Below are 21009 nucleotides of genomic sequence, written 5' to 3'. Positions count from 1 at the left end.
TGAGACTTTAAATTAATAATCACAGGAAAAAGGCTTCAAAACTGCAAAATCTGTTTTAATAGATTGCTCCTAAAAGCAAATCAGAGGGTGAGCCATAAATGAAGTGATGGGGAAGATTTTTAAATACTTTACTAATACTCTTTGGGGATTTGGAGTCATAGGAAGTGTAGAACATGTTTCCCTTCTTAGATTCCACACTAAATTTGTTTCCAGCTTTTTTATCCTTGAATAATTCTGATAACAGTACATTTTGTGTCTGTCTTTATCAGAAATATTGATGACTGTTTTATTCTTTATTTAGGAATTTCTTTAATAGAGTGATCATTTTAATGTGTGAGACCTGTCATATCTAGGAGTTTGTTTCATTGTGCTACTTTTGAAAACTTTGTTAATGACTTTAACTCAACCATCTTTGTTGAGCCCAGGAGATTTATTTACAACATTCTTCCTTCTAACCCTGTTTGTGTCCTAAAATTATGTTTTGAGTGTTTGTATTACCATTACTGTTGTTTTGAGGAATGAGATTTAAGAGGTCTCTGAATATATTTCCTATAGATTCATTGTACACTTGTTGTTGTGATATTGGAAACGAGAAAAAATGATGGGATGCAAACAGGAGAAAGGGATGTTATTAACATTTGATAATTGTGTGTAAGATTAACATAAACATTGCCCATAGTAGAGTTTCAATAGCCTATAATAATTTTGGAAAATTACAAGGAGGCACATTTTCGAACATCTGTTAAATATTACTTGTTTCTGGGATCATGTCCAAAAAAGGCAAGATTACTGTCAAGACAATAGCTTAAAATACATTATAATGTGATATGGTTTACTTATTGTAGTCATGTTAATATCCATAATGTTAGGCCAACTTTCCCTAGCCTCTACTCAAAGGTCTTTCCATTCTTTCCATACAAATACCAACCTTATGAAGGATAAGCAGACAACTATTTCAATTTGTTACTTTTTTTTTCATAATGACATATCTGTGGCTACCACAAGTGTTATATGGATAATACTTGAAAGATATTCTTTCAGAAATTTAAAATATGTGAAAAATATTTCACTTTGCATAATAAAACAAATAGAATTCTTGGAACTACCCAAATATGTGGATATTCATTATTAAACTGGAAAACAGGTTGATATTTTGATAGAGGACTTATTCCTTATGGACAAAGTCTTCAAATTAGAACTATAAGCATTCATTTTAGAGATTTATAGCTAAAAGACTAGGACATAGTCCCAGTCTTATTTTCTTCAATCATTCTGAAGCCTAAAGAATCTACATCTTATCATACTAGTACCTCTATTCAGTTCAGTTCAGTTCAGTCACTCAGTCAGTCATCTCCGACTCTGTGACCCCATGAATTGCAGCACGCCAGGCCTCCCTGTCCATCACCGACTCCCAGAGTTCACCCAAACTCATGTCTATCGAGTCAGTGATGCCATCCAGCCATCTCATCCTCTGTCGTCCCCTTCTCCTCCTGCCCCCAATCTCTCCCAGCATCAGAGTCTTTTCCAATGAGTCAACTCTTCGCATGAGGTGGCCAAAGTACTGGAGTTTCAGCTTTAGCATCATTCCTTCCAAAGAACACCCAGGACTCAGCTCCTTTAAAATGGACTGGTTGGATCTCCTTGCAGTCCAAGGGACGCTCAAGAGTCTAATCGAATACCACAGTTCAAAAGCATCAATTCTTCGACACTCAGCTTTCTTCACATTCCAACTCTCACATCCATACATGACTACTGGAAAAACAATAGCCTTGACTAGACGGACCTTTGTTGGCAAAGTAATGTCTCTGCTTTTAAATATGGTATCTAGGTTGGTCATAACTTTCCTTCCAAGGAGTAAGTGTCTTTTAATTTCATGGCTGCAGTCACCATCTGCAGTGATTTTGGAGCCCCCAAAAATAAAGTCTGACACTGTTTCCACTGTTTCCCCTTCTACTTCCCATGAAGTGATGGGACCAGATGCCATGATCTTCGTTTTCCGAATGTTGAGCTCTAAGCCAACTTTTTCACTCTCCTCTTTCATTTTCATCAAGAGGCATTTTAGTTCCTCTTCACTTTCTGCCATAAAGGTGGTGTCATCTGCATATCTGAGGTTATTGATGTTTCTCCTGGCAGTCTTGATTCTAGCTTGTGCTTCTTCCAGCCCAGTGTTTCTCATGATGTACTCTGCATATAAGTTAAATAAGCAGGGTGACAATATACAGCCTTGACGTACTCCATTTCCTGTTTGGAACCAGTCTGTTGTTCCAGGTCCAGTTCTAACTGTTGCTTCCTGACCTGCATATAGGTTTCTCAAGAGGCAGGTCAGGTGGTCTGGTTTTGCCATCTCTTGAAGAATTTTCCACAGTTTATTGTGATCCACAGAGTCAAAGGCTTTGGCATAGTCAATAAAGCAGAAATAGATGTTTTTCTGGAACTCTCTTGCTTTTTTGATGATCCAGTGGATGTTGGCAATTTGATTTCTGGTTGTTCTGCCTTTTCTAAAACCAGCTTGAACATCTTGAAGTTCAAGGTTCACATGTTGCTGAAGCCTGGCTTGGAGAATTTTGAGCATTACTTTACTAGTGTGTGAGATGAGTGCAATTGTGCAGTAGTTTGAGCATTCTTTGGGATTGCCTTTCTTTGGGATTGGAATGAAAACTGACCTTTTCCAGTCGTGTGGCCACTGCTGAGTTTTCCATATTTGCTGGCATATTGAGTGCAGCACTTTCACGGCATTATCTTTCAGGATTTGAAATAGCTCAAATGAAATTTCATCACCTTCACTAGCTTTACTCCTAAGGAAAGAGTTAAGCTAGAAAGTATCAACACATCATTACATTATAATATTTAAAAGGCAAGTTGCTTCTTTTTATTAAACACAACGATGTTTAGCTTAAAGTTTTTTGTTTCTTTTTATGAGTAAAAAATTGAACATTATAAATAAATATTTTGGAAGTGAGAGCAAGAATAAGGAATATTGTTAAATAAAAGTCTGAATATAGGTGCATTTTTAAATTATAAAACCATGTTAAATTCCACAGATACTATTATTTCCTCAAGGAGATACTAAAATATGATAAAACCACTTAAAATTCAACAAGAGTGAAGACTTTTTTTCTTAACTATTTAATAACATCAATTTTTATGTAATTTCCATTTGTCCATATAATGTAACTAATATTATAGTTTAACATGCACTGTCTCTTTTAGGACTGGATCTGCCATTTATGATGATGCCTCATCCCCTACTTCCAGTCAGCTTACCTCCTGCATCAGTTGCTATGGCAATGAATCAGATGAACCATCTTAATACTATTGCCAACATGGCTGCTGCAGCCCAGATTCACAATCCACTCTCTAGAGCTGGGGCCTCAGTTATAAAGGTAAGAATAGTAATTTAGAAGAGGATAAAGTTGTTAATAACATGTCAATTTTGATAAAATAATAATAATTCCATGAAATCTTCAGTATAAACACATAGCTCATTGACTCAGTTGCTTAGCATAAAGTATTGATGAGTTTGATTTCTGACTAGGCCTGCTAAGGTGTTTTTGTTATTGTCATTTGTTTTCATTCAATGACCACAGATACTACCTTTAATTCTAGCATCCTGTCTTGTATTCATGAGCACAGTGTGTGGGAGGCATGCTCAGCTAAAGAGAGAACAGAAGAATGTGCAAAATCCATTCCCATTGCTGGAGTGAAACAAAGTAAACACTGCATCTTCTTGGTGTTTGTGAGACAGTTGTGGAATAGTATATATCATAAAAGATTTATAGTTAAAAAGACCTGCATTTCAGTTCTGATTCTGCTACTTAATATCTGAATGACCTTGGATATAGCAATTAACCTTCCTCAACTTTTTCCTCAACTGTAAAATAAAAGTCCTAATCTATCCCACCTATTTCATTGGCCGTCTGGAGGTAATATGAGTAAAATACAGTTTAAAATTGTGAAACATTAAACAAATCCTTATGATAATTTATAGTATTCAGTTCAGTTCAGTTGCTCAGTCATGTCTGACTCTTTGCAACCCCATGGACTGCAGCATGCCAAGCTTCCCTGTCCATCACCAACTCCCGGAGCTTACTGAAACTCATGTCCATAGAGTTGGTGATGCCATCTAACCATCTCATCTTCTGTCATCCCCTTCTCCACCCGCCTTCAATCTTCCCCAGCATCAGAGTCTTTTCCAATGAGTCAGTTCTTTGCATGAGGTGGCCAAAGTATTGGAGTTTTATCATTATCATATTCTAGAATAAAATTTTTCAAAATGTTTGGACCATTGTGTAATGAAACACAAATATTTTATAATCTTCCTTATGTCTCCTATTAGTTTGTCACATCTTCCTTTGCCTTCCAAGTATAACATGAACTAAGTTTTGTAATACATTTTTCCTTTTGTGGAGAAGATAATATAAGGGTGTATAGAATCAAATAGTATAGTTAATCAGGGCAACCCTTGATTTGTTCCTTTGTCCCTCCATTTATTCAACAAAAATACTCAATATGTAGACATCACATAGGGTAATATGGGAAATAATTAGGATGTAGTTCCTGACTTCCAGGACCCACAACCTAAATTCTAGAGAATAACAAGTACACATTTAACTTGCATAACAACACAGACTGTGATGCATAGCAATCCATCAAGCATTACATGAATTTAGAGGAGGGAGAGAGCAAATCTAGGTTAGAGAAGAGAGGGAACAGGAATCACAAATGGTATTACAGTTGATGGATTTGAGCTAGGCCTTGAAATATTGATATTATTGTAATAGGTGAACATGAGAGAAAAAGAACTGAAGGTAGAAGAAATAAGAGATTCTAGACATATTTGTTTAATATTAAATTAGCTTCTAATTTGGTGAACTTCTAAAGCAATAAAGAAAATTTAAAATATAATCTTTATAAGAAAGGGAAAGAACTGATAATTTTTTATTAAGCTCCATTTATATTTTTATGGCCATGTAGCAGTATGCTTTCTGTAAGGACTGTGGCCCTCAGTGAGTTAGTCTGTTTTGACTAAAAGTGAAGAGTGTGGACATATTTATCTTGTTACTAATCTTAGAGGAAATGCTTTCAGCTTTTTACAGTTGGGTATGTTAGCTGTAGATCTGTCATATATGGCCTTTATTATGCTGAAATACATTCCCTATATGCTCACTTTCTGGAGAATCAGAATAAGACACTGATATCTGGTTTTAAAATACTGTGGATCCATCTGTATTTTTTGCTTTCTATTGACTGGGTCCCTATTATGCATCATGTGATTATTAAGGTTTGTGACCTAATAGGGAGAGACAAAAAATAAACAAAGTTTTTGATTTAAAATGTAAATGGATAAAATAAACAAATGTGTACTATTTTGAAAACATGCTTTTGCTGATTTTGTTTTGTACTATCTGAAGCCAGGATTCCTGAGTCATGTGAAAACTACATATAATGCTTTAAATTTTCCTATATTCTGTGTGCTTAAAATTTTAGTAGTAAATGATTATTAATGTGTTATGTTTGTCTTTATTTTTTCAGGTTCTTTAAAAGGAGCGATGTAAAGTGCATACAATCATGATTACATATTTATATAATATGTATTTTTATAATGTGACAGTATACTTTTGTTTGAATGCTCATAGACTCAAATGAATGCACCACTTAGTATACTTATTCATAATATCATTTGACTAGTCTGATAATGTTGCATATTAGAATTAAATAAAAACCTTCAGGTTCCTGTAATAGGCTTAAAAGTCCAGTGTTTTAGAGTTTGTATTTGGGCCAGCATCCAGTGGTATGCCTATAGATGAGGGAAAAAAAAAAGAAAAGAAAGTGAAAACCTCTGATTTATAACATTTGCCAATTTATGTGGTATAAGTAATTCCCACCATAGCTGATTTAATGTTAACAGCAGCTTAACACCTGACTCACAGAATTACTGTGTTTTTAATAATTAGCTCTAATTTGAACAAAGACAATACTCTCCTTTAAAGCCTTATATGAAATATGAAATGTTTATCAAATCAGCTTCTCTACACCAATATTCCCCCATATCCAGTAAATCAAACAAAATATTTTCAAAGTAGTTTACCTCTCATATTTACTCAGAAAAACATAACATGTAACTCAAGTTTTGAGATCTCTATAAAAATGAGTAAAGTTTTTTTTTCCTGTTGTTGAAATTATGCCACTTTAACATAAAATAAAGTCACATTGGAAAGAGCATAATTGCATTTATGCCTTCTTCTTCTACCAGTGTGTAAATATTTCCACCCCAATGTGGAAAAAAAAAAAAAAAAAAGAAGGAAATTGGTGAATAGAGGTGTTGACTTCTGCAAATGCTCTTAAATAGTGAAAACTAACACAAGGGAGACTAGACCTGGCTTCATCTTTTGAATTTCCTTCTCACAGGTAGGAAATAAAACCACAGCTTTTAAGAGCTTTGAGAAGTGATGTGACTTTTAGAATCTTAGACATCTAAAGAAAATATGTATTTACTTAGATTTTAATAAATTCCCCACCTCCATGGTGGTAAACAATCAACAAACAATCTTAGATGCATAGCACATACCTACTACAGCAATACTATTTAATATAGTAGCCATTAGCCACATGTGGCTATTTCAATTTAAAATAATTAAATAAAATGGACATTTCAGTTCCTCAATGGCTACTAGCTACATTTAAATTTCTAATTAGATAGTACAGATAGGGAACATTTGCCTATTTACAGAAAATTTTATCAGACAGCACTGTTTCTAAGACGTTAGATAGGATGGTTGCAAAGTTCAGAACACTCAGTCTATGGGGAAAAGAGATAATACACTTTGAAAAATCAGCAAGTGTATTGCAATTTGCCTTGAATTTGGCCAGAAAGGATAGTTGTTGCTTAAATGGCCTTACTGTTGTTCAGTTGCCCAGTCCTGTCCAACTCTTTGCTATCCCATGGACTGCAGCACACCCAGGCCTCTGTGTCCCTCATCATCATGTCCATTACATTGTTGATGACATCCAGCTGTCTCATCCTCTGATTCCCTCTTTTCCTTCTGCCCTCAATCTTTCCCAGCATCAGGGACTTTTCCAATGAGTCAGCTGTTCACATCAGATGACCAAAATATTGGAATTTCAGCATCAGTATTTCCAATGAGTATTTAGGGTTGATTTTGAAAGGTTGTTGCTGGGAGGAGCCAAGATGGCGGAGGAGTAGGACGGGGAGAACACTTTCTCCCCCACAAATTCATCAAAAGAGCATTTAAAAGCCAAGTAAATTCCACAAAACAACTTCTGAATGCCGGTAAAGGACATCAGGCACCCAGAAAAGCAACCCAAGTCTTCGAAAGGAGGTAGGAAAAAATATAAAAGACAAAAGAGACAAAAGAGGGAGGGACAGAACTCTGTCCCGGGAAGGGAGTCTTAAAAAGAGAGAAGTTTCCAAACATCAGGAAACCTCACTGCCGAATCTGTGCCGAGCTTTGGAAGCACAGAGGGCAACATAATAGGGAGAAAAAAATAAATAAACAATTAAAACTTGCAGATCGCGAGCCCTATGGTAACTACCCCAGCGGAGAAGCAGCGCAGACGCCTGCACACGCCATTAGCAAGCAGGGGCTGGGCAGGGAGGTGGGGCACAGGCTGCATCGCTTAGAGTAAGGACCTGGCTTGAATACCCTGAGCGCTATCTGAGCAAAATAATCTGGGCTAGCAAACCAGACTGTGGGATATCTATCACACGAAAAGCCAGCCCTAACCTAAGACACCGCCAGGCCCGTGCACAGAACAAAGGACTTAACAGAGATAGCAGGCTGCAGACCTACCCCTCCGGTGACAGGCAGCCAGAGCCAGAAGGGGCAATCACAGCCCCAGAGAGACATTATCTATAAAACTGTAAGTAGGCTTCTTTGCTAACTAAAACTTCTTGGGGGTCTGGACGGTCAACATCTCCCTGGGAAGGTGTGCCGGTTGTACACCTAAATAACTGAGTGGCGGGGAGGCGATAAGTCGCGGCAATCGCGCTCACTAAATACCTCATCACCTGAGCTGCTCGGACCTGGGAAGGGCACAAAATGCAGGCCCAACCGAGTCTGCGCCTCTGAGGACTACCCGAGTGCCTGAACCTGAGCGGCTTGGACCTGGGAGGTACAGGCAGCCCAGGGCCGGCTACGGATGGTTCCCGGCGGAGCAAACTAGAACCTGAGCAGTGTGGGCAGGGAGGCGACACGCGCCGTGAGTGGGGGCAGAGCCAGTGTGGCTGAGGCACTGTGAGCACACGCCAGTGTTACTTGTTTGCAGCATCCCGCCATCCCTCCCCACAGCGCGACTGAACAAGTGAGCCTAAAAAGAAAAAAAAAAAAAAAAGTGTCCTCCACCATCCTCTTTGCATCAGGGCGGAAACCAGACACCGAAGAGTCCAGCAAACAGAAGAAGCAATAACAGAGGGAACCGCCTTGGAAGCTACAGGCAACAGATTAAAACCCTGTGGTTACTACCGACTACATAGGAAGGGGCCTATAGATCTTGAGAAGTAAAAGTTGGACCAAGGAACTAGCCAAAAATGAGCTGAACCCACAATACTCACAACAAAACCAGAGAAAGTCCTCGATATATTTATACTATTTTTACGATCATTCTTTCTTTCTTTCTTTCTTTTTTAAAATTTTTTAAAAATTTTAAGTCCTCTATTATTCCTTTAATTTTCACTTTTATAGCCTATTACTTTGCAAAAAAAAAAAAAGATCCTATTTTTTTTTCAGCAAACTTCATATATGTATATATTTATAACTTTTTGACTTTTTTTTTTCTTTTTTCTTTAACATTGTAGTTTTGAAATTCCAAACTCTACTCTAGATTTTTGATTTTAGATTTTTGGTATTTGTTATCAATTTTGTACCTATAGTTTTTTTTATAATTTCTGTGATTCTTTTTTTCTTTTCCCTGTTTCTTTCTCTTCTTCTTTTTATATAACACTGTATATCTGAAATTCCAAACTCTACTCTAGATTTTTAATTTATGCTTTTTTGGTATTTGATATCAATTTTGTACCTGTATTTTCTTTATAATTTTTGCGACATTGTTTGTTTTTGTTTGTTTGTTTTTTCTCTCTTTCTTTTTCTTCTTCTTTTTTTTAACATTTATTTTTGAAATTCCAAACTCTACTTTAGATTTTTAACTTTTGCTTTTATGTATTTGTTACCAATTTTGTACCTTTAAGAACCCAATCTTCAGTACTCATTTTTCACTAGGGAACGAGATTACTGGCTTAACTGCTCTCTCTCCCTTTGGACACTCCTTTTTCTCCACCAGGTCGCCTGTATCTCCTCCCTAACCCCTCTCTACTCTACCCAACTCTGTGAATTTCTGTGTGTTCCAGACAGTGGAGAACACTTAGGGAACAGATTACTGGCTGGATATGTCTCCCTCCTTTTCATTCCCCCCTTTTATCCTTCTGGCCACCTCTGTCTCCTTCCTCCATCTTCTCTTCTCTGTATAACTCTGTGAACATCTCTGAGCGGTCCAGTTGTGGAGTGCACATAAGGAAGTGATTATTGGCTAGTCCACTCTCTCCACTATTGATTCCACCTCATCTCATTCGGGTCACCCCTAACTCCCTCCTCCCTCGTCTCTTCTCCATGTAACGCTGTGAACCTCTCTGGGTGACCCTCATGGTAGAGAAACTTTTCATCTTTAACGTGGATGTTTTAGCATTGGTGCTGTATAGAAGGAGAAGTTTTGAAACTACCATAAAAATAAGACCAATAACTGGAAGCAGGAGGCTTAAATCCAAACCCTGCCTCCAGGGAACTCCTGACTCCAAAGAACATTAATTGACAAGAGCTCATCAAAAGTCTCCATACTGACACTGAAACCAAGCACTACACAAGGGCCAACAAGTTCCAGGGAAAGATATACCAAGCAAATTCTCCAGCAACAAAGGAACACAGCCCTGAGCTTCAAGATACAGGCTGCCAAAAGTCACCCCAAAACCACAGACATCTCATAACTGATTAATGGACACTTCATTGCACTCCAGAGAGAAGAAATACAGCTCCACCCTCCAGAACACCAACACGAGCTTCTCTAACCGGGAAACCTTGACAAGCCACCTTACAAACCCACACACAACGAGGAAATGCCACAATAAAGAGAACTCCACAAACGTCCAGAATACAGAAAGGACACCCCAAAATCAGCAATTTAAACAAGATGAAGAGACAGAGGAATACCCAGCAGATAAAGGAACAGGATAAATGTCCACCAGACCAAACAAAAGAGGAAGAGATAGGGAATCTACCTGATAAAGAATTCCGAATAATGATAGTGAAATTGACCCAAAATCTTGAAATCAAAATGGAATCACAGATAAATAGCCTGGAGACAAGGATTGAGAAGATGCAAGAAAGGTTTAACAAGGACTTAGAAGAAATAAAAAAAGAGTCAATATACAATGAATAATGCAATAAATGAAATTAAAAACACTCTGGAGGCAACAAATAATAGAATAACAGAGGCAGAAGATAGGATTAGTGAATTAGAAGATAGGGTGGCAGAAATAAATGAATCAGAGAGGATAAAAGAAAAACGAATTAAAAGAAATGAGGACAATCTCAGAGACCTCCAGGACAATATTAAATGCTACAACATTCGAATAATAGGGGTCCCAGAAGAAGAAGACAAAAAGAAAGACCATGAGAAAATACTTTAAGAGATAATAGTTGAAAACTTCCCTAAAATGGGGAAGGAAATAAACACCCAAGTCCAAGAAACACAGAGAGTCCCAAACAGGATAAATCCAAGGCGAAACACCCCAAGACACATATTAATCAAATTAACAAAGATCAAACACAAAGAACAAATATTAAAAGCAGCAAGGGAAAAACAAGAAATAACACACAAGGGAATTCCCATAAGGATAACAGCTGATCTTTCAATAGAAACTCTTCAAGCCAGGAGGGAATGGCAAGACATACTTAAAATGATGAAAGAAAATAACCTCCAGCCCAGATTATTGTACCCAGTAAGGATCTCATTCAAGTATGAAGGAGAAATCAAAAGCTTTTCAGACAAGCAAAAGCTGAGAGAATTCTGCACCACCAAACCAGCTCTCCAACAAATAATAAAGGATATTCTCTAGACAGGATACACAAAAACGGTGTATAAATTTGAACCGAAAACTAAAGTAAATGGCAACGGGATCATACTTATCAGTAATTACCTTAAATGTAAAAGGGTTGAATGCCCCAACCAAAAGACAAAGACTGGCTGAATGGATACAAAAACAAGACCCCTACATATGTTGTCTACAAGAGACCCACCTCAAAACAGGGGACACATACAGACTGAAAGTGAAGGGCTGGAAAAAGATTTTCCATGCAAATAGGGACCAAAAGAAAGCAGGAGTAGCAATACTCATATCAGATAAAATAGACTTTAAAACAAAGGCTGTGAAAAGAGACAAAGATGGTCACTACATAATGATCAAAGGATCAATCCAAGAAGATATAACAATTATAAATATATATGCACCCAACACGGGAGCACCGCAGTATGTAAGACAAATGCTAACAAGTATGAAAGGAGAAATTAACAATAACACAGTAATAGTGGGAGACTTCAATACCCCACTCACACCTATCAATAGATCAACTAAACAGAAAATTAACAAGGATACACAAACTTTAAAAGATACAATAGACCAGTTAGACCTAATTGATATCTATAGGACATTTCATCCAAAAACAATGGATTTCACATTTTTCTCAGGTGCACATGGAACCTTCTCCAGGATAGATCACATCCTGGGCCATAAATCTAGCCTTGGTAAATTCAAAAAAATAGAAATCATTCCAAGCATCTTTTCTGACCACAATGCAGTAAGATTAGATCTCAATTACAGGAGAAAAACTATTAAAAATTCCAACATATGGAGGATGAACAACACCCTGCTGAATAACCAACAAATCAGAGAAGAAATCAAAAAAGAAATCAAAATTTGCATAGAAACGAATGAAAATGAAAACACAACAACCCAAAACCTGTGGGACACAGTAAAAGCAGTCCTAAGGGGAAAGTTCATAGCAATACAGGCACACCTCAAGAAACAAGAAAAAAAGTCAAATAAATAACCTAATTCTACACCTAAAGCAACTAGAAAAGGAAGAAATGAAGAACCCCAGGGTTAGTAGAAGGAAAGAAATCTTAAAAATTAGAGCAGAAATAAATGCAAAAGAAACAAAAGAGACCATAGCAAAAATCAACAAAGCCAAAAGCTGGTTCTTTGAAAAGATAAATAAAATTGACAAACCATTAGCCAGACTCATCAAGAAACAAAGGGAGAAAAATCAAATCAATAAAATTAGAAATGAAAATGGAGAGATCACAACAGACAACACAGAAATACAAAGGATCATAAGAGAATACTATCAACAATTATATGCCAATAAAATGGACAATGTGGAAGAAATGGACAAATTCTTAGAAAAGTACAACTTTCCAAAACTGGACCAGGAAGAAATAGAAAATCTTAACAGACCCATCACAGGCACGGAAATTGAAACTGTAATCAAAAATCTTCCAGCAAACAAAAGCCCAGGTCCAGACGGCTTCACAGCTGAATTCTACCAAAAATTTAGAGAAGAGCTAACACCTATCCTGCTCAAACTCTTCCAGAAAATTGCAGAGGAAGGTAAACTTCCAAACTCATTCTATGAGGCCACCATCACCCTAATACCAAAACCTGACAAAGATCCCACAATAAAAGAAAACTACAGGCCAATATCACTGATGAACATAGATGCAAAAATCCTTAACAAAATTCTAGCAATCAGAATCCAACAACACATTAAAAGATCATACACAATGACCAAGTGGGCTTTATCCCAGGGATGTAAGGATTCTTCAGTATCCACAAATCAATCAATGTAATACACCACATTAACAAATTGAAAAATAAAAGCCATATGATTATGTCAATAGATGCAGAGAAAGCCTTTGACAAAATTCAACACCCATTTATGATAAAAACTCTCCAGAAAGCAGGAATAGAAGGAACATACCTCAACATAATAAAAGCTATATATGACAAACCCACAGCAAACATTATACTCAGTCGCGAACAATTGAAAGCACTCCCTTTAAAATCAGGAACAAGAAAAGAGTGCCCACTTTCACCATTACTATTCAACATAGTTTTGGAAGTTTTGGCCACAGCAATCAGAGTATAAAAGGAATCCAAATTGGAAAAGAAGAAGTAAAACTCTCACTATTTGCAGATGACATGATCCTCTACATAGAAAACCCTAAAGACTCCACCAGAAAATTACTAGAACTAATCAATGATTATAGTAAATTTGCAGCATATAAAGTCAACACTCAGAAATCCCTTGCATTCCTATACACTAATAATGAGAAAACAGAAAGAGAAATTAAGGAATCAATTCCATTCACCATTGCAATGGAAAGAATAAAATACTTAGGAATATATCTACCTAAACAAACTAAAGACCTATACATAGAAAACTTTAAAACACGGGTGAAAGAAATCAAAGAGGACACTAATAGATGGAGAAGTATACCATGTTCATGGATTGGAAGAATCAGTATAGTGAAAATGAGTATACTACCCAAAGCAATTTATGGATTCAATACAATCCCTGTCAAGTTACCAACGGTATTCTTCACAGAGCTAGAACAAATAATTTCACAATTTGCATGGAAATACAAAAAACCTTGAATAGCCAAAGCGATCTTGAGAAAGAAGAATGGAACTGGAGGAATCAACCTACCTGACTTCAGGCTCTACTACAAAGCCACAGTTATCAAGACAGTATGGTCCTGGAACAAAGACAGAAATATAGATCAATGGAACAAAATAGAAAGCCCAGACATAAATCCACACACCTATGGACACCTTATCTTTGACAATGGAGGCAAGAATATACAATGGATTAAAGACAATCTCTTTAACAAGTGGTGCTGGGAAATCTGGTCAACCACCTGTAAAAGAATGAAGCTAGAAGACTTTCTAACACCATACACAAAAATAAACTCAAAATGGATTAAAGATAACACCAGAAACTATAAAACTCCTAGAGGAGAACCTAGGCAAAACACTCTCTGACATAAATCATAGCAGGATCCTCTATGACCCACCTCCCAGAATATTGGAAATAAAAGCAAAAATAAACAAATGGGACCTAATTAAACTTAAAAACTTCTGCACATCAAAGGAAACTATTAGCAAGGTGAAAAGGCAGCCTTCAGAATGGGAGAAATTAATAGCAAATGAAACAACTGACAAACAACTAACCTCAAAAATATACAAGCAACTCCTACAGCTCAACTCCAGAAAAATAAATAACCCAATCAAAAAATGGGCCAAAGAACTAAATAGACATTTCTCCAAAGAAGACATACAGATGGCTAACAAACACATTAAAAGATGCTCAACATCACTCATTATCAGAGAAATGCAAATCAAAACCACTATGAGGTACCATTTCACTCCAGTCAGAATGGCTGCAATCCAAAAGTCTACAAATAATAAATGCTGGAGAGGGTGTGGAGAAAAGGGAACCCTCTTACACTGTTGGTGGAATGCAAACTAGTACAGCCACTATGGAGAACAGTGTGAGATTCCTTAAAAACTGGAAATAGAACTGCCTTATGATCCAGCAATCCCACTGCTGGGCATACACACTGAGGAAACCAGAAGGGAAAGAGACACGTGTACCCCAATGTTCATCACAGCACTGTTTATAATAGCCAGGACATAGAAGCAACCTAGATGTCCATCAGCAGATGAATGGATAAGAAAGCTGTGGTACATATACACAATGGAGTATTACTCAGCCATTAAAAAGAATACATTTGAATCAGTTCTAATGAGGTGGATGAAACTGGAGCGTATTATACAGAGTGAAGTAAGCCAGAAAGAAAAACACCAATACAGTATACTAACGCATATATATGGAATTTAGAAAGATGCTAACAATAACCCTGTATACGAGACAGCAAAAGAGACACTGATGTATAGATGTATAGATGTATAGATGTATAGAACAGTCTTATGGACTTTGTTGCAGAGAGAATGTGGGAGGATTTGGGAGAATGGCATTGAAACATGTATAATATCATGTATGAAACGAGTTGCCAGTCCAGGTTCGATGCACGATACTGGGTGCTTGGGGCTAGTGCACTGGGACGACCCAGAGGGATGGTATGGGGAGGGAGGAAGGAGGAGGGTTCCGGATGGGGAACGCATGTATACCTGTGATGGATTCATTTTGATATTTGGCAAAACTAATACAATTTGTAAAGTTTAAAAAAAAAAAAAAAAATTGTTGCTGAAGCATGAAAAGACGCTGGGATTCTTGGCTTCTGGAGGAGAAGAATTCAATCTGGAGCCAGAGATGAGGCTTGATTGTTCAGACCTTTTGTGTAATAAAGTTTTTTTAAAGTATAAAGGAGATAGAGAAAGTTTCTGACATAGGCATCAGAAGGGGGCAGAAAGAGTACCCCCCTGATAGTCTTCAGCTGGATGCTATATAGTCACTAGCAGTCTGTTAATGAAAGAAAGGAATGTCTTAAAACTCAGAATGGCACCAGACCCCTCATCCATAAATTGTATTTTGGGATAATCTTGGCTGCAGGCGATTCATCCCGGGCCATAAAAACGATTGACTTGAGTCTTGTAGAAGGGCAGATTACCATACAAATAGTTTCATTTACATAGATTAGGGGAACAATATCTGAGTGTAACATACTGGTTTGTCAAGTAGGTTCTGAGCCATTAGGCAGAACCAATTTGAAGACAAGAGTTTGAGGTAAATGCATAGTACACTAACATAGCTTAAGACAAACATTTCCATAAGAAAAATGCTTTGGTTAACTCAAGGTTTGAGAATAGTTAACTTCAGGTGAGACCAGGTGTTATTATTGCATCAGTATTTTAAGAGAAAATTTCTTTAATTTGTATAGAGAAAGAAAAGAATATTGCTAGTTTGTTTCCTCCTGCCGCTTATGAGAGATAAAAATGTCTGACACTTGCAGCCTCTTTCCTCCATTTGGAGACCCCTGGCCTTCCTGCCTGTTACCCTCTCAATTTCCCTTAAGACTGACTGGTTTGATCTCCTTGCTGTCCAAGGGACTTTCAGGAGTCTTCTCCAGCACGACAGTTCAAAAGCATCAGTTCTTCAGTACTGTACCTTCTTTATGGTCCTGCTCTCACAATCATGTGTGACCATTGGGAAGACCAAAGTCTTGACTATATGGACATTTGTCAGCAGATATTGTCTCTTCTTTTCAACACACTGTCTAGGTTTGTTATAACTTTCTTGCCAAGAAGCAAATGTCTTCTGATTTCATGGCTACAGTCCCCATCCGCAGTGATTGTAGAGCCCAAGAAGAGGAAATCTGTCACTACTTCCATCTTTTCCCCCTCTATTTACCATGAAGTAATGGGGCTAGATGCCATTATCTTAATTTTTTTAATTTAGTTTTAATAATTTAGTTTTAAGCTGGCTCTTTCACTCTCTTCCTTCACTTTCACCCCCTTCACCCTCATCGAGAAGCTTAGTCCATTATTATTGTCATCATTTTCTATTAGAAAACAGAGAGCAAGAACAGAATTAACTGATTTAACATAGGTCTAATATTTGCAAATAATCATGTTATGTTGCTTTATCAAAAAAAAAAAAGAAAGAAAGAAAGAAAAAGAAACAGATACCCCACCCCCAAAAATAGTTTATAGAATTATATACTGTTTCTCTCTAGATATATCATAATTTGTCAGTTAAGTAAGATGTATTAAGAAGAAGATTTCAGTGGAGGAATATGGAATGATGGGTAAGAGCATAAGCTCTGAAGTCAGATTGTATGCCTGTATTTGAATTCTGATTGCACAATTTCTTGTTATGTGAATTCAGGAAAATGAATTTACCTGTCCATACTTGCCCATCAATTTGCCTTATTTTGCAGTGAAGTGCAGAAGATAATTGTATCTACCTCATAACATGGGGTGTTAATATATACTTAAATGAGACAAACTTGTTAACACACTTAGTGTGCTTATACTTAGTAAATACTCAGTGTAAGCTAATTATATTTTATTATGTTTTATACTCAAGGACTCATATAGAAATAGTAATAAGTGGAAACCAAGATCATGGCAGAGAGCTAGACTGAGAAAGAAATAGCTTTTCCTATATACATTTGTCTATGCAAATTCTTATCAGTAATAGGACTAAGGGGTCCCCACCATTAGACGCATATACAGGTATTGGACTCTCCCTCTGCAGAGAAACTGATAACTTGTAGTACTTTGATCCTGATGTCACAAAAGGAAGGTTAGGGATCTGGTGGGGACTGGAGAGAGATGCCCATTTTAATATCAAAGTTGATCCGAGTTTTATTCTATTTTAAATTACCTTTGAATATTTCAGTTCAGTCAGTTCAGTCACTCAGTCTTGTCTGACTCTTTGTGAACCCATGGACTGCAGTATGCCAGGTTTCTCTGTCCATTCAGTTGGTGATGTCATTGAACTATCTCATCCTCTGTCATGACCTTCTCCTCAAATTCATGTCCATCTAGTCAGTGTTGCCATCCAACAATCTCATCCTCTGTCATCCCCTTCTCCTCTTGCCTCAATCTGTCCCAGCATCAGGGTCTTTTCAAATAAGTCAATTCTTTGCATCAAGTAGCCAAAGTATTGGAGTTTCAGCTTTAGCATCAATCTTTCCAATGAACACTGAGGACTGATTTCCTTTAGGATGGACTGGTTGGATCTCCTTGCAGTCCAAGGGACTCTCAAGTCTTCTCCAACACCACAGTTCAAAAGCATCAATTCTTCAGCATTCAGCTTACTTTATAGTCCAACTCTCACATCCATACATGACTACTGGAAAAATAATAGCTTTGACTAGATGGACCTTTGTTGGCAAAGTAATGTCTCTGCTTTTTAATATGCTGTCTAGGTTGGTCATAGCTTTTCTTCCAAGGAACAAGCGTCTTTTAATTTCATGGCTTCACTCACCATCTGCAGTGATTTTGGAGCCCCCCTTAATAGTCTCTCACTATTTCTGTTGTTTCCCCTTCTATTTGCCCCAACTATTTGAATGTTTCTATGTGGATTATTTAGTCTGTAGTCTGAACTGTGCAGTTATAAACACAATATGAAGGCACCTGTAGGATTTTCTGTCATTTTCAATGGGTACATTATACACTCCATAAATGTTTGTTGCATAAATGAATGCAAACTAATGATTCATTGGATATTAAACATTGGGGAGTGTTTTTAAAATAATGATCATTAATGATATAGATGTTAATTCCAAAACTGACAAAAAAAAAAAAAACACTGTAAGTTGTGAAATATTTTTTTTTTTTAATTTTAGTTTTGTTGTTATTTCTGTTTTTTGGTCAAAAATAGATTGAGACTATTATTGTGCCTGGGCACAGAGTCCTTAGGTCTGACTCAGATCTCTTAACTGTTGGCTCAGCTATTAGCATTTGTAGCTAATAATTAATAGAGCTATAACATTAATTAGAAATTGTATTATGATCATTAGATTTTTAAGACTTATCTTTCTGTTATATTACACAATGTGGCAAAATCCTGAGAGCAGAATAGGTAAAATACCTGACTGATATGAACACATATTTTCTTACATTTAAATATCTCATAGTACATTTTTTCTATATTTGTGGGAAAGTTCATCGTCGTTTTCTCTGATAACAAATTTAAGAAATTTGAGTAGGAAGCTGTTATTTGGCCGTTTACCAATACCATCTGATGAGTTGTGTTTTTTGGTTGCCTGAGCAGCTGGTAATTAATGAATTGATTGGAAATGGTCACAGGGCAATGGCATTAGCATGTGAACATCTGGCATTAAAATTAGTCAACACAGAGAGCACTTTTTGTGATAATTCAAATTCACTGAAAAAAATCACTAGGTGAATCTTATTCTAAGTGCTCTGTGGAAAGGAAAAACTATTACTATATTTTATTTTATTTTATTATTTATTTACTTTATATTTTAGAACATGTGATGAAGATGCATTGTGTGAGAATTGAGGGCTGTTTGCTGTGTATGTGTGTATGTATTTGGGTGGGTGGCAGAGGCCCAGGCCTACAACATAATTTGCAAGCCATACATATTTCCACTGAACTATTCCTTCTCCCATTTGAGGGCATTTGCATCCTATGAACAGATATTATAGCTGATTCCCTTTAAGCTGTCAGCCTCTTCCAGGATAAGTTGATCTCATTGAAGAGGTGAGAGGGTACTTTGTCCAGCTATCACATAGGTCACAGATAGGGTATGCTTATGATTTTGGACTCTCTCATATGAAAATTAATGAAAACTTGCCATATCCATCTGCATTAACCTAAATGCAATTGTAAATTGATGATTGTGGAACATATATTAATTCTTAAACTGATTCAAAAAAATTCATAAAGTGTCATGCATCCAATAATATTCAAAGATAAAACAAAGCATGTAATTCTTTCTCAGTACTAGTGGTAAACCAAGTTAACAAAATCAATGAACAAACATATAGTCTTGTTCCTGATTTTATTATTTAAATTTGTCAGATTACAATCTATTCTATTTCTTTAGCACTCTGGTGACAGTACAGAAGGAACACATCAGTTAAATGCAAAATATCTCGACAAATGCATGAATAAAATATCTAGTATCAGTTAAACTTCCAAAAGCCACTCCTCAGCAGCGAAATGCCATTAAATCCTTTAGGAACTTATTAAGAGATTAACATTTGGGAGATTAATTACAGTGAGAGTTGAATTGCAATTAAATAAAAAAAGACAAATTATATATTACATAACCCCACCAAATGCTTGAGAAGAATCAATATAAGAGAATATCATAGATACAACACAATGAGATAGGTGTTCTTAAAAGTCAACTACACACACATATACATAAATGTGAACACATGTATAATATGCATGCATTAGTACATTACAAGTTCTGTGTTTTGCCATATCTAGGTATGTAAAGAAATACATTGAGATGAAATAAAAGATCTCCATTAAAAAGGGTAGAGTTGATACCTTAGTGCCAATAAACTAAGTTCTATACTCTATTGATTGTGTTAAACCATATAAAGCTAATTTTCCTTAGCTTTGACCCTGCTCTTTATTCAAGGTTCAAATGTACTCTTAAATCTTTTAATATGAGGTAAATGTCCTTTGACCATATGTACCTGCTAAAAATGGAAACAGTATGATAGAAGAGGAAGTAATAACATGTACTAATTAGAAATATTTTCTATAATGTCTCTTTCTTCTTCAGCATAAGCCTTGAACTATATAACTATATGCTAGAAATTTGAGTTATTACTGAAGATAATTTTACTAATTGCAAGGGAAATTCGGGATTTCATTGGGTAAGTATGTATCAGTTTTGGAAATCTCCCTTCTCTGCTACAGTGACTGAATCTGGAGAAGATTTCTGCAGTGATTTAGAAGAGCTACAGCTGTTTTGAAGGGGCTTGAATGAAATAAATGAAAAGTAACAGGGTTGTAAAAGTCATAAATGCCAAATAAAATTAAGTCATGAATGAATAAAATGATTTGGGTTTTAGATTTTCAATTTTCCTTTTTAATGTCCTTACTGATTTGTTGCAAATACTGTTAACCCTGTATTTGGTAAGTGGTGAAGACATTATCCTTGTCTTCTCATTTGTAATAAAACAGATTAACTTGCTGTGAAAATTTAACTAGGCTGAGACACAACAGTAACCACCTAATGACCCGAAGCACATTGCAGTTAAGTAGCTAAATAGATGCATACTGATTACAGGCCTTAAAAATGGATCTGTTTACTTGCAAAGTAGAAATTAGTTATATAACTATTGATTATTTTAGAAGAAATTAACGTTTCCAGTTCCATACAGGTATTTTAAAAACCCACCTAATTCTTAATCAGTGTAAGGTATTGGACTCATCTAATGTTTATATGGTGAAAAAAAATGTGACCTCTGTGATGCCTTAG

The 21009-nt window shown here is 36.4% G+C and overlaps 1 protein-coding gene across 1 annotated transcript in view; it reads left to right on the top strand.

Annotated features, from left to right (window-relative positions):
* DACH2 (dachshund family transcription factor 2) overlaps nt 1–21009 on the top strand; it is an 864952-nt gene that overhangs the window by 688197 nt on the left and 155746 nt on the right. The window contains exon 6 of the mRNA XM_070366582.1: nt 3211–3383. Within this exon, the coding sequence (XP_070222683.1) occupies nt 3211–3383 (173 nt within the window). The remainder of the gene's footprint in view (nt 1–3210; nt 3384–21009) is intronic.

The sequence above is a fragment of the Bos mutus genome, chromosome X (assembly GCF_027580195.1).
Source record: "Bos mutus isolate GX-2022 chromosome X, NWIPB_WYAK_1.1, whole genome shotgun sequence".
Taxonomy (NCBI): Eukaryota; Metazoa; Chordata; class Mammalia; order Artiodactyla; family Bovidae; genus Bos; species Bos mutus.
Note: the sequence above shows the minus strand (reverse complement) of the source record. Positions and strands in the feature narration are given on the sequence as shown.